General features: G+C 48.3%; 1 protein-coding gene across 1 annotated transcript in view; it reads left to right on the forward strand.

The window, feature by feature from the left end:
* LOC147692491 (adenosine deaminase domain-containing protein 2-like) overlaps positions 1 to 16,533 on the forward strand; it is a 539,931-nt gene that overhangs the window by 281,792 nt on the left and 241,606 nt on the right. The window contains exon 7 of the mRNA XM_086936797.1: positions 1,265 to 1,429. Within this exon, the coding sequence (XP_086792923.1) occupies positions 1,265 to 1,429 (165 nt within the window). The remainder of the gene's footprint in view (positions 1 to 1,264; positions 1,430 to 16,533) is intronic.

Here is a 16,533-nt window from a genome sequence, read left to right on the forward strand (position 1 = left end):
GGTATCTGTTGTGGGAAATAAAACTTTACACAAAAGCAGAGTCTTGAGCAGCCTAAAGAACTCAAAAAGGAGACAGTAGATCTTCATCCCATGTGTGGATAATGTGTATAAAAGTGAGATCCAAACCACCCACTTTGTTCCAGTACCAAGTTCTTCTGATCAAGGAAGGAACTTCTCAGCAGAGTACTCGAACTGCTGTGAAACCAAGGCTGGTGTTTGCCTTGGCAGTAAATCTCCCAGAGATGGCATAACTTGAACTCTGCACTTTCTGCTGCAAGAGCTAAGGGCCTGCTAGGTGCCTATAAGCCTACCTTCTCAGAGAGGGAAGGAGTGTTACTGGCCCTTCAGGAGGAGACACCCAGTGTATTCCTAATGTGTGGAGCACCTAGAGAAAGCATTCTGTTTCACAGCAAAAGCAGTAGCTGCCTGCATTTAGAAGGTTGCGCAGCCTGTCTGCATAGCTCCTGCCCCAATGACTTCACTAAATCAAGCCTGGACGTGTCGGAGTTTGATCGGCCTGGGCGGCAAGAACTTCACTTCACAACTGTAAGCCTTATCAGCCTGGGAGGCTTTATACCTGCACATCACCACTTTGAACCTTTTCCACCTGAAAGGCAGGAACTTTTTAAGAGACCATGCGGTGACTGCAGGACTTGGTATGATATATTGACTCAGCCACGTAATCCTCAAATAGAGGCTACCTAGAGGACAAATGGCTAAGGCTTGTCCTGTCTCACCACCTGACATTTGAGAACAAGCGTGCAGACTTCAGGTACAAGCAGTTTCTTTTGTTATATGGAGCTCTTTTCTCTGCTCCACATGTTACAACTCGAGCTTCTGCTAAGCTGGTCTAGCGATAGGGAAGGCTGCTAGTCCAAACCTTGCCATCGGCAGCCACATGCAATGTGGCAAAGCTATGCTGTTTCAGGCTCCTATGTTTTAAAAGTGCTTTACATTTACTCTGGTATTAACTAATTGGATACTCTTGTTCATATTTTTAAAAGGGCTCCAGGAATATGATAATAGGAGTTACTTTGTTTAGTAACTATATTGTACATACTATATATTCACTGCTCTACTTTTAGTTTCAGTTGTGTAAATATTAAAATAGTAGCTAAAGATGTAAGTGGTCTGTCTTGTCAAGCGTATGTGTACTGACAGAGAAAAAGGGCTTTCCTGACATGTTATAATGTTGATATCGTTTTCAAATTAAAATTCTTGTCTCCAAAAACTAATTCGTGACTAAATTTGACTGGTTTTGCAGATTTCTATTCAAGCACCTAATGCTCTTCTATTCTGGAAATCCTGTTGCATTGGAAAAGTCCATCTTTTGCCGGTCAAAGGAAAATGACATCCTAGAATTGAAACCATGTATATTGTTTCACCTGTATCTTAGACAGGTGCCTACAGGAGCTGCAGAGAACTTCCAGTAAGTCTAATTAGTCCAATATGGTCACATGCTCCTACGTTGTGTAAGTTCTGGTGTACCTGTACTCATAAAATATTCTTTTTAGTGTTTCCACAAGCAGTACCTTTTTAGTTTCTCCCACTGGTCAACGGTTCACATGCAAGTGTGCATGAAGGAGGGGACGTGTGTTGTTCATTTAGATGTTTGGCAGACCTCCGTCGAATCTGGATTTGTAGTCCGTTAGTAAAGAGTGAGGCGAGATAGGGTGGGATTTGGCACTGTTAGACCACACCTGCTGAATTCCTGTAAATACCAGTGTGTAGAATAGATACCTCTTAACCTTACCTTAACTCCTCCCTTTTCCATCCACATTCACCTGTAGGGCTTTGGAGGTGCTCTGCTTAAAGATGGATCAGGTATAATGTAGTCTAGAAATGGAGAGAGGCAAGAGGAACAGGCTGTGGGACAGGCCATCCCAAGAGTGCCCAAATAGTACTCCTCCACATGCCACAAATATCAGAAAATCATGCTGGAAAAACTGAGATGGTAACGTTCCACGTATTCATATTTCTGCAAAGACTGTGCGCTTTGCAAAACTTGGCTTGGAGTTGCACTTTGATCAGTTGATGCCTACAGTTAGCAAGTGTGCATTAAAACGTGGTGTAACACATCAAGAAGCTGAGCGGAGAAGGAATAGCAGTAAACTACTCTTACAGATACAGGAAAAGATAATGTTCAGACTAGTGAAATAATTTTTTCTAGCGGTGCTTTACAAGAAGCAAAGCTGACTTTTGTTAATTAAGTAAATGGCCAAAGAGGAGCCTTCTTTCACGAATCGCTGGTTGTGAGTGGACCACTCAGGATGAGCCAGTAGGTGATATGGTTGACATTATCAAATTAACGAGAGGAACTGTTCTGGTGGGTATGGTCAGCTCACACCCCAGCTTAGTGGCATGCTCTTTTTTGGGTACGTTTCAGCCTTCATATTCTGTTTCATTGTGGTCACAGGCTCTTCTACTGGTTAGGGTGTACCAGTGGCTGAGCTTGATTGAGTCTCTTCTCAGTTTATTATATGGGTCCTGCTATTTGAGATTCCATTGCCAACTCAGTGAATGCCCTGCTACTCACATTTTGTTGGTGAGCATTCTTTGACCAACAGATTGGTCTTCAATCAATCACTTGTAAAGCGCGCTACTTACCCGTGAGGGTCTCAAGGCGCTGAGGGGAGGGGGGTGCTGCTACTGCTCGAAGAGCCAGGTCTTGAGGAGTCTTCTGAAGGTGAAAATAAAGTGGCAGCAGATAGGAATACGAAAACAGTCAGCACAGCAGGATAGAACTCGCGGCAGCGAGGGGGAAGGCACTGGCACACAGGTGGAGCTGTGCGGCAGGAGGGGAGCGACCTGGCCTGCAAGCAGGGTCAGGGGTCGCTCTTTTTGTGGCTGCGTACAGCAGTACATTTTTACTTGCTTTGGTGCATGATCTTCATATTGGAAAATGTGGCCTCCAACAAAGCTGTTGTGTGGGCCAGTAATAGATTTAGCATAGTTACTCCAATGTTTTCTGGGGAGACCAGTTCCTGGGTCATTTACACATGAGTTTGTGAAGTTGATCACCTTCACACGTTTCCCATGACATAATTTTGCATAGAAAGGTGTTTTCTGAAACGTTTTTCATCAAACTTTATTGAAGCTGAGTTCTCTTAAGCACGTATGTTTCACTGGTTTTACTTCGTCTAAGACTTTTTTTTAACTCTACATATTGTTACATGTTTACTTGAGGAAGTTTAAGTTTTGAAATCAACATCGTTATGAATTCAGGTCCAACTTAGATGGCGCTCCAAAGCACCCCCAGTCCAAGAGACTTATGCTTTAAGCAGCAACTTCTTCGTGCCTTGGTGAAGATGCTTGTATGACCTTGTTCTTCCATAGCTTGAACATTTGTGAAAGTGATGCAGGGCGTGTGTTGAAGTTCTTTAGGTTCTTCTGGAATCGGAAGGGAAGAGTTGAGTGATTTAGCATGTGCACAGATTTCAAGTCAAGCACATGCCTACAAAGAATGTATCACACTTGCCAACTGAATAGATCATTTTGTTTAAGGTCCCTCGTTCAGGGATGTTTTGAGTACTGTTTCCTGGGTGCAAGATGACGTACAAGAACCACAGGCCAGGTGTCTTCAAAAAGGGGGCGCTAGGTAGTGCACATCCAAGATGGCCGCACACCTGTGAGTCTCCGGATGCCCGGTGAAAAAATCAGTCATTAATCCCCATCTTTACCATAGCTGCCAAGGTTTCAGATTGCCATGTGTGACATTTAAAAAATTTGAGTGAAATTATGAGTGACATTTCAACGACTATGAGTGACACTTTCTCGCGAGCAAAAATCATGCATTTAAGAAGAGGGAAACTTTTAAATATAAGAAATTACAGCCAATTGAGCAACAAGAAACTCCAAGAACTACTTAAAACTGTTGCAGAGCACCAGCAATGGAAGGAGACTAATCCTATTTCTCCCTCCTGTGACCGGGCTGTACTGTAAACAAATGCATTTTGTTTGCTTTAGACACTTGCACGAGTGCCACCATGATTGCCTACGTAACGTTTTGTTCTCTTCCAGGGGATCCTCATCAAAGTCATAAGCATTAGAATATTCCCGCCCATGCGCGGGACCCCGGAAACAATATATTATATGTGCCCCACATATACATATACATATATATATATAAATATATATATATAAAAATAAGCAATTGCAGCCAAATAAAACAGTAGAGCTGGAATATGCTGTGAAGAATTTCCACCATACATGTGTATTAGCATTAGAAACATGAGAAACAACACCAATGCTTGTTTAGAAACTGTTTTAATGCTTAGCAAGCAGTAGAAATTCTTATAACACACTGTAAGCATATACAGCTCCCAGGCTGCATTGCAAATACCCAGTCTAAAAAGACTGAAAAGCTAACCCTGTAGCTGCATGTACCAAAACTGACGCTGTGCCTTTAAGGCACCCCTGCCCCTAGCTTCCCATCATGCCTCAGGGGTTACAGTTAGGTCAGTTGTTCTTTTCGGAGACTGAAAACAAAACCATGGTAATAACAGGTTAAAACATCTCCTACTTAATAAACAAAGTCCTTTGCCCGGGGAGGCGGGAGGGTTGCTTATGACTTTGATGAGGATCCCCTGGAAGAGAAGGATTACCAGGGGTATCCTCATCAAAGTCATAAGCAACCCTCCCGCCTCCCCGGGCAAAGGACTTTGTTTATTAAGTAGGAGATGTTTTAACCTGTTATTACCATGGTTTTGTTTTCAGTCTCCGAAAAGAACAACTGACCTAACTGTAACCCCTGAGGCATGATGGGAAGCTAGGGGCAGGGGTGCCTTAAAGGCACAGCGTCAGTTTTGGTACATGCAGCTACAGGGTTAGCTTTTCAGTCTTTTTAGACTGGGTATTTGCAATGCAGCCTGGGAGCTGTATATGCTTACAGTGTGTTATAAGAATTTCTACTGCTTGCTAAGCATTAAAACAGTTTCTAAACAAGCATTGGTGTTGTTTCTCATGTTTCTAATGCTAATACACATGTATGGTGGAAATTCTTCACAGCATATTCCAGCTCTACTGTTTTATTTGGCTGCAATTGCTTATTTTTATATATATATATATTTATATATATGTATATGTATATGTGGGGCACATATAATATATTGTTTCCGGGGTCCCGCGCATGGGCGGGAATATTCTAATGCTTATGACTTTGATGAGGATACCCCTGGAAGAGAACTAGGATTACAGGTAAGTAACTAATCCTTCTTGTGCTGTTGAGAGTGTGTCTGCCATTTATTGCAGTATTATCCTTCTACCTGTGTCCAGGTACTCTTTTGTAACATGCACACACTTCACTTGACTTTTCCCTTGTAACGCACTTTGCTACCTCGTACATTTTTGTTTGCTTCAGATTGCACAAGTGCCACTCTGGCACCATTGCCGCGTTTCTTCTTTGTGTTTGAGTGCTTGCTGTCTGCCATTTAGAACAGTATTATAGGCTCTATTTGTTACTTTGCACGCTACTTGCACGCATGCCACTTTTTCCTCCTGTAATGCACCGCGTTTGCTGTGTATTTTTGTTTGCTCACGATTGTCACTTTATTTGCCCCATGTAATAAATTAACGTTTGCTATAAACTGTGTAATATTTGTTGAATTGTAATTTTCTCATGTCAGAGTCACTCAGTACTGATGACGTCGGCGCCCCTGGTAAAGTCCGGCGCTAAATGCATAACATAATACAAAATAAAACCATACCATTACCATGATGAACACCGGCTGACACTTACTTAGTGGTAGTAGTGAGCTGCAGTGCTTCCGGGCTGGGCTGTGCTGCCGCCGGTGCGGCCGGGGGGGGTCACCGCCGCCGGCCCCCGGGCCCGGCACGGCCGCGCTTGCAGCTTTCCTGGTGGCCAGAGCGGTGTCGCCGCGGGGTCAGCTGAGCTGCCACAGTCTGCAGCTGTGTTTTAGCGGGGGGGCTGCACAGGGGGCCGCGGCGGGTGGCCATGATGCTTGAGAGTGTGCACCGCAACCTGCCTGCACTCTCTAATCACCCGCCGCTTCTGTGAACTAGTTCCTGCTTCCTCCGGACGTGACACCGGCCCAGGCCGGCACATCCGAATACTGGCGGCCCCTGTGGTGCGCGGCGCCAGTGATTGACAGCTCTGAGGCTGTATCGACTGAGCGGGCAGGCCGGGCGCCGGCCGGCCCCCCTGCTCAAATTGCTGCATTCTCTAGTTTCCAGGGCAACAGGACCACAGTCGTCGGACTCGGACTCTGGCAGGCAGAGCAGAGATACATTGTAGCGCGGCGCCGCTCACGAGCTCAGAGAGCTCAGCTGCAGTGTCTGGTTTCTGTTTAGGCACTAGTCGGGCAAAGCAGCAGTCTCAGAACTCAGAGCCCGGGCACACAGGAGCTGCTGGCGCGCTGGCAGCACAGGTGGCAAAATGCGTGACAAATGCATTCAGTGCGGTGATGCGGATCACCGCACTGAAATGCGTGAGTGTCACACCTGTTGCGTGACGCTTGGCAGGACTGCTTTACCTGTCCTCGCTCCCTGCTGACACTTGCTGCTAGTACCTGAGATCCTTCTGAGTTCCTGTGTGACACTTAGCAACTTCTGCTCTGTCTCCTGAGGAGCTATTGTGCTGCATACTATGCTGGCCTGCGAGTGCTCACTGAGGCTGGAGCTTCTGCTGGGCTGTGAGCACTACGCAGCTCCCCGGTCTTACACGTGGTGCTGGGCCTCCGCGCAGACTGTTTCCACCCTGATGGGACAACTCGCCACTGACCTACATCCTCGCCGCATCGGACCCGCTGCACGGAGGTGAGCCGCACACCATTCCCTGCGTGCTCTGTCTTCTGCACGCTTTCACTTCGCGGTGCGTGTGGCGGCTCTGCTCCGGCCCCTTCCTGATTAGTTAAGGTGTCTGCGACCTGCGGCGGGTGCCCGCCATTTCGATATGTGGCGCACAATCTCCCGCTGTCATCCGCCATTAATCGCGCCTGGTGAGGACTGGTATTGTCACTCGGCTCGCGCAGTGTGAAGCTCTTTGAATTGTCTCTTTCCCTCAGCACCATATCTGCATACACATTGCCTCGAGGCGAGTCTGCATCACCCAGCTACTGTATCCTGTGCCGGTTGCTGTTGGGAGGTGGAACGCCTCCTGAAAGGCTGCTTTGGCGATGAGTCCTTCTCACCCCACCTGGTCATGGAGCGCGCCCACCGTTCCCTGGGGCCGTGCCCGCCCCCAGGTGCCCCCCCTCGACCTAATATTGCCAGACTTTTGAACTTAGGGACCGTGATGTGGCACTACAGAAAGCTCAAGAAACTAAACCTTTGCAATTCGAAGGCAATGCTTTTTCAGTCTATCCGGATTTCACCCTCGCAGTTCAGGAGGCGCGTCCGAAATTTCTACCCGCTAAGCAAAAGCTCCGGAAGGCTAATATAGAATATGCACTCATTTACCCTGCAAAACTCCGGATCTTTCACGACGGAAAACACACCATCTGCGCATAGCCACGAGAAGTCGACGATTTCTTGAAGAAGCTGGCTGGAAGATCACCGTGTCGCAATCAGAAATCTAGACCCTCCTCTCCGACTGGAAATTGAACTCTCACCATGCTGGTGGCCTCCCGGTCACCTGCCATTCCTGGTTTTGTGCTTTGATTCAACGAGGTGCACGATTAGTTCATGATCACCTACACGAGGCCACCACGCATGTTATGCTGGTCACTCTCCTATATTTGGCGACTGCTCCTATTCAGATATGTGATATGGGTGTAGCTGACTGTTGTGACTTTCTTTGCTGCATTTGTAGCAGTCAAACCTCTGAACATTGGCCAGGTACACTTATTTCTACACCGGGCACGAGGTCTTGTTCTCCTCTTTCCTCTTGGGTGTATAACATAGCGTTGCTGGATATAGGAGGGGGTTTGTGCCGCCCCCCCGCCCCCCCCCCCCCCCCCCCCTCCCCCCTTTATGGAAGCTGCCCCACTGCATGTTAGTCTTTTTGAATTTTTTATACTGCTATTCTATGGCCTTATGCCGTTTTTTCTGGGACACTGCACTTTTTCTGTTTATTTAGTTTCTTTGGGTGGGGTTGGTATACCGGCATGATTGGGGGGCTGTTGTGGGTGGATCGGGTTTCAAATGTGGATGCCTGTCTTTTCATTGCTCCTGCATAGATGCTTTGTTAAGGTGTGGGTGGATTTGTGCTGGGGGTTACTGGGGCGGTTGGTTTTTTGTATACTGCACCGTCATGCCTATTGTACAAGTATCTTGTTATGCTGCTCGACACACAGGTATGCGCCACATTGCTTTACAATCTATTGTGTGACATTCCTTTACCTCTCACTTTCTTATGGCGACACACCCTAAGGCTCCAGGCATAAAATTGCTTACTTGGAATGTCAGGGGTCTCTGTGACCCCCGTAAGCTAAGACAGATTCTGGCATATTTGGACCAGCACCAGGTGCACATTTCACTGCTTCAGGAGACCCATATAGATCCCCGTTTGCCCCCATGTTTTGGCACCAGATGGGCCTCGGTCCGAGCTTTCTCCTCCTACTCCACCTATTCTAGGGATGCCGTCATCCCGATAAAGAAGAATACATCTTTCATACTGGGAGGCACATACTGTGATGACTCTGGCCGCAGTTGTATAGTGTGGGGTACTCTATGCACACCTTCAGTGTCCCTGGCTTGTAGCTACGGTCCTAACCCTGATGACCCACAATATTTCTCCTCTTTCTGGGGACGCATATTAGATATGGGATCCACACGTGATATGGGGGGGGGGGGGGGTTGTTGTGTTAATATAGCATTGCATCCGCAGCGGACTGCTCCAACCCTCAACCTCACCATTACACCAAGGCGCATGAAACGCTGTTGGGGATACTGGATGAACACGGGCTAGTCTATGCCTGGAGGTATACACAATCCCGCAGGGAGGGAAGGCACATATTACACCTCTGGTCACACCACGCGGTCTCGGCTGGACTACTGGCTTTGCTCCCGAGGTACGGTGCCTTGGATCCCATCTGTAACTCATCTTGCCCGTACATTCTCTGACCACGCACCAGTGTGCCTTGAGATGGTCCCCGCAAGTGCAGTAGCCACCCCTCGCTTTTGGCGTCTCATCCCGGAGTCCCATTTAGATACAGTCTTCCAGACTGAACTTGGGGAAGAAATCAAAGATTTTTTCGACAGGAACAAGGGCTCTGTAGACCTTCTGTCCATGCTTTGGGAGGCTTTTAAGGTCACGGTTCGAGGCATAGGCATATCCAAGAGTAGTGGCGTCCTCCGTGACATCAGACGTAACCTGCAACGCCTTGAGGTCGAGATACGGCAGCTGGAGACTGACATGTTGAGGGAGGGTTCTGGCAATTGCAGAGCACTGCTTCGAGAACAAATGTGTGACTATGTTGCCACTGCTGACCGAGAAGTGAAAGTTCGAGGCATGTGGGCTGCTGAATTCATGTCTGTGCATAGATCGCCGCCTAGTGTTGGGTCCGGATGATTGCACATTGTTGTCCTGGAAGAGTCTTCGAAGTATCACGAGATAGGTGGCTCCTCCCCTGGACTACAGTGCGCATGGGCATCCTCTCCATCCCCAGATTGTTTTTTTCCGCCATTGGGTTCGGATGTATATTTACTAACTCAAGTTCGGAATCGGTAAAAAACTTCTTTTGGGCTAAAAGGCCTATAGATAACGTCGGTTTTGTCTTTGCGATCGGTGCCGAGTACTCCAAAGGCCCGGTCGACGCCAGAGGCCTTATCGACGATCGTAATGGAACGAAGCCCATTCAAGAGGTGTCCCATTTGCAACTCCAAGTATCCTCACATCGACGTCCACCCGGTGTGCAACAAGTGCCTGTCTCCGGATCACGATGAAACCAGCTGTATGGCTTGTTCTCGGTTCCGGTCAAAGAAAACTCTTCGCATTCAACGCGAGGCGCGGAAGGAAGCCCAGCACACAGCGCCCGACCCGGTGAACATCTTCGATGCTGAAAAGAACGAAGGGGTCGAGCGGGACGTTCAAGAGATCCAGTCGGATCCTGCGTTGGAGGTGGACTCCACTTATGACGCAGAGGAGGAGGAGATGGTCGAACATGACAAAGTCGTCGACGAGGTAGGAGACGACTATGGGGCCTTTATGGCCGTAGAAGATAGCTCCAGCGAGGAGCTAGGCCCGCCCAATGGTTTGAGGGCCGACACTAACACACTCGGTGAGGCTCGGGTCGAGGGATCGCCACAAGGCCTTACCCAAGATCAGACAAGTGGTTCTACAGCCTCGCTTCAAGGCCCGGCTATGGACATTTCTAAAGAGCCATCGGTTGATCGATCGAAATCGAAACCAACAACATCGGTGACCACAAAACCGAAAGCACCAGAAACCAAATCGAAACCGAAAGTACAAGTAACTTTGATCGGATCGAAGGCTTCTGGCACGTCGGCTTCGACGCAACAAAAGAGTGCTATCGACCCGAAGAGATCGCTGAAGAGTGTGGAGCCGAAATCCGGGGCGCCAAAGAAAAAGGTAGAAACAATCGCAATGGACCGAAGAAAAAGGTCATGGACATCGACCAAAGACGTCGGCGCCAAAGACCGTTGACACAAATAAAGGACTCAAAGCGCAGGACGCTACCGATCCTAAACGTCGACCCGACAAAGCCAAAGTCGGCAAGGACATTGAGCACAAAACACACCGTGGCTCTAAAGATCCCGTCGAGTCAACACAACCATCCGCCTCTTTTTCAAAGCAAGTGTCGGACTCGCTGCAGCGCATAAAAGAAAAGGCTATAGCTGTCGGACCGAAGACCGCTCCGCCACCGAAACCAGTCAGCGAAACTCCAAAGGCGTCGGCACCGATAAAGTTTATAATGCCGCCACCGGTACCGCCTAAGGTGTTCGCCCCACACGCTGGCGTCGACCCATCCAAGAAAGTGTCCATGGGGAAAAAGCCAGCAACTGCTGAAGTGGCCACAAAGCATCGACAGCCTCTCCAGGATGACCAACCGAGGCAATTCATCGACGCTGAAACTGGTAGACTTTCAATTCACAAGCGAAAGATCGTCCCAGAACAACCAATGGAGTCGTATAAGATTCCATTAAAGAAAAAGAGGGATTCAGCAACGTCACCTCTTCTATCTGAGCCTCTGCAACCATATGGACAAGAGCCTGGTTTTTCTTCACCCACACATTCAGATGCGGATGTAGAAGATGCTTACAATGAGGAATATAATTATCCTATCGACACTGATCCAGGCGAACCCTGGACAGACGCTGTTGACCCAGGGGAGACACAAACTGCCCCTGACAGCCATGTCTATGCTGTTAAGACATCACCAACAGAAGACACGGCTGCGTTCAACGCACTTATTGAGAGGGCAGCAAAGAATCACGATGTCCAACTCCATACTGACCCTATTGAGGAGGATTTTTTATTTGACACCTTCTCAACCTCTGAAAGAACTGTCAAAATTCTGCCCATCCTAAAAGGTGTCCTAAAACACGCTGGAGACATCTTTAAGGAGACCACACGGGCCAGAGTGGTAAACCCCAGGATTGAAAAGAAATACAAGCCAGCATCTGGGGACCCTACGTATATCAAGGGACAGTTGCCATTGGACTCGCTAGTTGTTTCCAATGCTCGTAAGAGAGCGAACTCGCAAACCACAGGTGATGCTCCTCCCCCTGACAAGGAGTCCAAGTGCTAGAAGCGTCGAGGAAAAGGGTGGCGGCTCAAGCGGCCAATGTCTGGCGAATCTCCAACACACAGGACTCTTAGCCAGATATGACAGGGCTCATTATGATTCACTTGAAACCCTGTTGCAACACTTGCCAGATGAGTACAAAGAGGCAGCAGAAATGTTGATTCAGGAAGGCAAACTTATTTCCAATGCGTCTATTAAATGTGCACTAGACCTAGCAGACACTGCGGCCAGGGCGATTAATACCAGCGTTGTGTTACGTAGACACGCCTGGCTGAGAATCTCCGCCTTCAAGCCTGAAATACAAACCACCATACTCAATCAACCAGTTAACCCTGATCACTTATTTGGCCCAGAAGTGGCACCACCTTGGAAAAAATTAAAAAGGACACAGAGACTGCAAAGTCTATGGGAGCTCTTCAGTCCCAGCAGTTCAGGGGTGGTTCTTTTCGTCGCTCCAACAATAGAGGAGCATCCAGAGGCCAAGTGTCCCAGCAGGCACAGTATAGTAAGGGAGGTACGCAGACCACCTACAAGAAGACCAATAGGGTTGGCTACCGTGGAAACAGCACCAAGGGCAGAGGTCGTGAAAACAACAACTCCCGATCCTCCGCCACCAACAAACAGTGACGTCTTGTCACTGCCCCCGACCATACAACACCGGTCGGGGGGAGACTACAACAGTTCCTGCCAGTCTGGAAATCCATCACCACAGACAGGTGGGTGAGACCGCTTATCCAGCACGGTTATTGTCTAGAGTTAACATCCACTCCACCCAACATACCCCCAAGACACCGTCCTATGTCCGCAGAGCATATACAATTATTGCAGCAGGAGGTAGTCAGCATGCTGCAAAAAGGAGCCATAGAGCTCGTGACTGTAGAACAGCGAGGTACAGGGGTGTACTCGCTGTACTTCTTGATCCCAAAAAAGGACGGGTCCCTCAGACCCATACTGGACTTCAGGCCCCTAAACAAGTACATCCTATCAGAACACTTTCATATGCTCACATTACAGCAGGTTCTACCGTTGCTCAGTCAGGGAGATTTCCTCGCAACACTAGATCTAAAGGATGTATATTTCCATATACCAGTACACCCGTCACACAGAAAAGATCTCAGGTTTACCATTCAGAATCAACATTATCAGTTCAAAGTTCTCCCCTTCGGAGTAACAACAGCACCCAGGGTGTTTACCAAGTGCCTAGCGACAGTGGCTGCACACCTACGGAGACAAAATGTTCACGTCTACCCTTATCTGGACGACTGGCTTGTCCAAGCAAAGTCGGCCCAGCAATGTGCCACCCACATTTCCCACACCATTCACCTACTTCACAGCCTGGGATTTTCACTGAATTATCCAAAGTCCCACCTTCAGCCCGCACACGTATGGCAGTACTTGGGCGCGACAATAGACACTCTGGCAGCCAAAGCACAGCCAAATTCAGTGAGGATCAACAGCATTCAATTGCTGATACAAAAATTCAGACCACAACACTCGCTTCCAGCACGAGTGTTCATGCAGTTGATATGCATGATCGCCTCCTGCATCTTCATAGTCCCGCACGCGAGACTACACATGCGTCCGCTTCAGGAGTGCTTAGCACGTCAATGGAATCAGGCTCAGGGACAGTTGAAAGACCTAGTGTTGGTGACCGGTCGCGGATACAACTCTCTGCATTGGTGGAATCCACAAAACCTTTGCAGGGGCCGACCGTTCCAGGAGCCTGTGCCACAGATTATTCTGACGACTGACTCATCTCTCCAGGGATGGGGAGCTCATGTACTCCACTACACAGTGCAGGGACTATGGACAGCACAGCAGAGGAAGATGCACATCAACCTTCTAGAACTGATGGCTATCTTCATGGCAATGAAAGCATTCAAGGTACATCTGTGGAACAGGGTTGTGTTGATCCGGACGGACAACAAGACGGCCATGGACTACATACAGAAGCAGGGAGGTACACACTCTCCACAGTTGTCTCATCTGGCTCAGAGCATGTGGAAGTGGACCATTTAGAGGAACATCTTCCTCATGGCGGAACACCTCCCAGGCAAGGACAATCAGATGGCGGACCTGCTCAGCAGGCACAGCCACCAAATGCACGAGTGGGAGATACATCCATCAGTACTCCGCCCGTACTTCCAGCAGTGGGGTTATCCAGAGATAGATCTCTTCGCCACAAAGGAGAACGCAAAATGCCAAAGCTTTGCCGCCAGGTTCCCTCACCCACAGTCGCAGGGAAATGCGATATGGATGAACTGGTCAGGCAAATTTGCGTACGCTTTTCCACCGGCACCACTAATACCGCTAGTGGCACGCAAACTAAGGCAACACTCAATGACTCTCATCCTGGTTGCTCCAACGTGGGCACGCCAACCATGGTACACCACGTTTCTAGAACTCTCAGTGGTACCGCATCAACGACTGCACCTCACACCCAGACTCTTGACGCAGAACCATGGCGACATTCAGCATCCAGATCCGCAACAGCTCAACCTGGCGATCTGGCTCCTGAGGTCTTAGAATTCTGCTACCTCAACCTGCCTCCTGACTGTATGGATATCATAAAGGAGGCCCACTACTAGAGCATGCTATGCAGCCAAATGGAAGCGCTTCGTCATTTATTGTGCCAATGATGACGTTAATCCGCTACATGCATCTACTCAAAACATCATCTGTTATCTATTGCATCTATACAAATGCAATCTGGCCTACACTTCCATACGTATACATTTATCCGCAATAGCAGCTTTTCTCCAAAACAGACTGCATCTCTCACTTTTCAGAGTACCCGCCATCAAAGCTTTTCTGGAAGGACTCAAACGAGTTATTCCTCCCAGACACCCACCAGCACCTGTATGGAACCTAAATGTGGTCCTTACCAGACTGATGGGTCCACCCTTTGAGCCTCTCCACTCATGCGAGATACAATTCTTAACGTGGAAAGTGGCTTTTCTAATAGCAATTACATCGCTACGAAGAGTTAGTGAACTTCAAGCACTAACTATCCAAGAGCCATTCATACAGATTCACTCCAACAGGGTGGTGCTGCGCACTAACCCTAAGTTTCTGCCTAAGGTGGTTTCGCAGTTCCATATAAATCAAACTATAGAACTGCCAGTGTTCTTCCAGAATCCCGATTCGGTGGCAGAAAGAATGCTCCACACACTAGATGTCAAGAGCACTCATGTACTACATTGATCGGACAAAAGATTTCAGGAAAACAAAACAACTGTTTGTTGCCTTCTCACCACAACACAAAGGCAACCCCATTTCAAAAGCAGGTATAGCCAGGTGGATCGTTAAGTGCATACAAATTTGCTATCAAAAGGCTAAGCGCACATTGATTCCCCCAAGAGCCCATTCAACAAGAAAGTTAGGGGCCTCCATGGCTTTCCTGGATAACATTCCTTTAGAGGAAATCTGTAGAGCAGCCACATAGTCTACCATACACACATTTACTAAACACTACTGCGTAGATGTGCACTCCAAATAGCAGGCAGCTGTAGGACAGGCTGTTCTAAAGACACTTTTCAAGACTGCTGCAGCTGGCACAGGTAGCCGCCGCTAATGGAGGGACTGCTATGTATTCTATGCACAGATATGAATTCAGCAGCCCACATGCCTCGAACCGAATATGCTACTTGCCAGTATGCATCTGTTCTTGGCATGTAGGGCTGCTGACATTCATATCGCCCGCCCTCCTCCCCGGCGCCTGTAGCGGCTGCAGCACTCAGAATTACTCTTAGCATGGTCATCACTTACAGTACCACACTCCATCTCTGCCACAATGGCGAAAAACAATCTGGGGATGGAGAGGATGCCCATGCGCACTGTAGTCCAGGGGAGGAGCCACCTATCTCGTGATACTTCGAAGACTCTTCCAGGACAACAATGTGCAATCATCCGGACCCAACACTAGGCTGCGATCTATGCACAGATATGAATGTCAGCAGCCCTACATGCCAAGAACAGATGCATACTGGTAAGTAGCATATTCGTTCCGCTGTAAATACTTTTCGGCTCGCCGATCCGGATAGGGGGAGCGACCCGGACTGGGTCTAGCTACAGAGATTAAACAGCCTCATTTCTCTAGCTTTGTGTTTGAGGTGGTGGACGAGGACTGAGTACGACATAGGGATAGCTAGGACATATTACACACATTCACCTTGTTCTACAAGAATTTATACACAACGCATCGTACTTCCCCACCAGACTTCTCACCTCTGTTTAGTGACATTTATCTGGGATGGTTGGGGGACACACATCGTGAGTTTCTAGCCGTGCCCTTTGAGAACCATGAGTTCAGGGAGGCTATTACGCAGTTGAGGTCAGACAAGGCCCTGGGCTCTGACGGCCTACCTTTGGATTTTTATAAAGTATACATCGAACAGCTATTCCCTGTGTTGAAAGAAGTTTTCCTTGAAGCCCAGGAGGCCCAAATCCTTCCGCCTTCAATGAGGGAAGCCCTAATTACCTCATTGTTAAAACCAGGTAAACCCCCTGACCATTGCGAGTCCTATAGACAGCTGTCTATGCTGAATACTGATACCAAGATTCTCGCTAAGCTCTTAGCAAACCGACTGTCTCCTGCTGGACAAACTGGTCCTTCCTGACCACTCAGGTTTCATACCAGGCAGGGGGACATCACACAATCTCCGCACTCTTTTTTTTCCATCTTGCAGACAGTTGATCCCAAGCTGGCACTGGTGGCAGTCTTTTTGGACGCCTCCAAGGCCTTTGATTCAGTAGAGTGGGATTATTTATTCGCTGTGCTTCAATGTATGGGACTACCCGTTTGTTTCCTTTCCTGGATTCGCTTGCTGTACACATCGCCCACTGTGAGAGTACTGATTAATGGGCA

The sequence above is a fragment of the Lissotriton vulgaris genome, chromosome 9 (genome assembly GCF_964263255.1).
Source record: "Lissotriton vulgaris chromosome 9, aLisVul1.2, whole genome shotgun sequence".
In the NCBI taxonomy this organism is placed as follows: Eukaryota; Metazoa; Chordata; class Amphibia; order Caudata; family Salamandridae; genus Lissotriton; species Lissotriton vulgaris.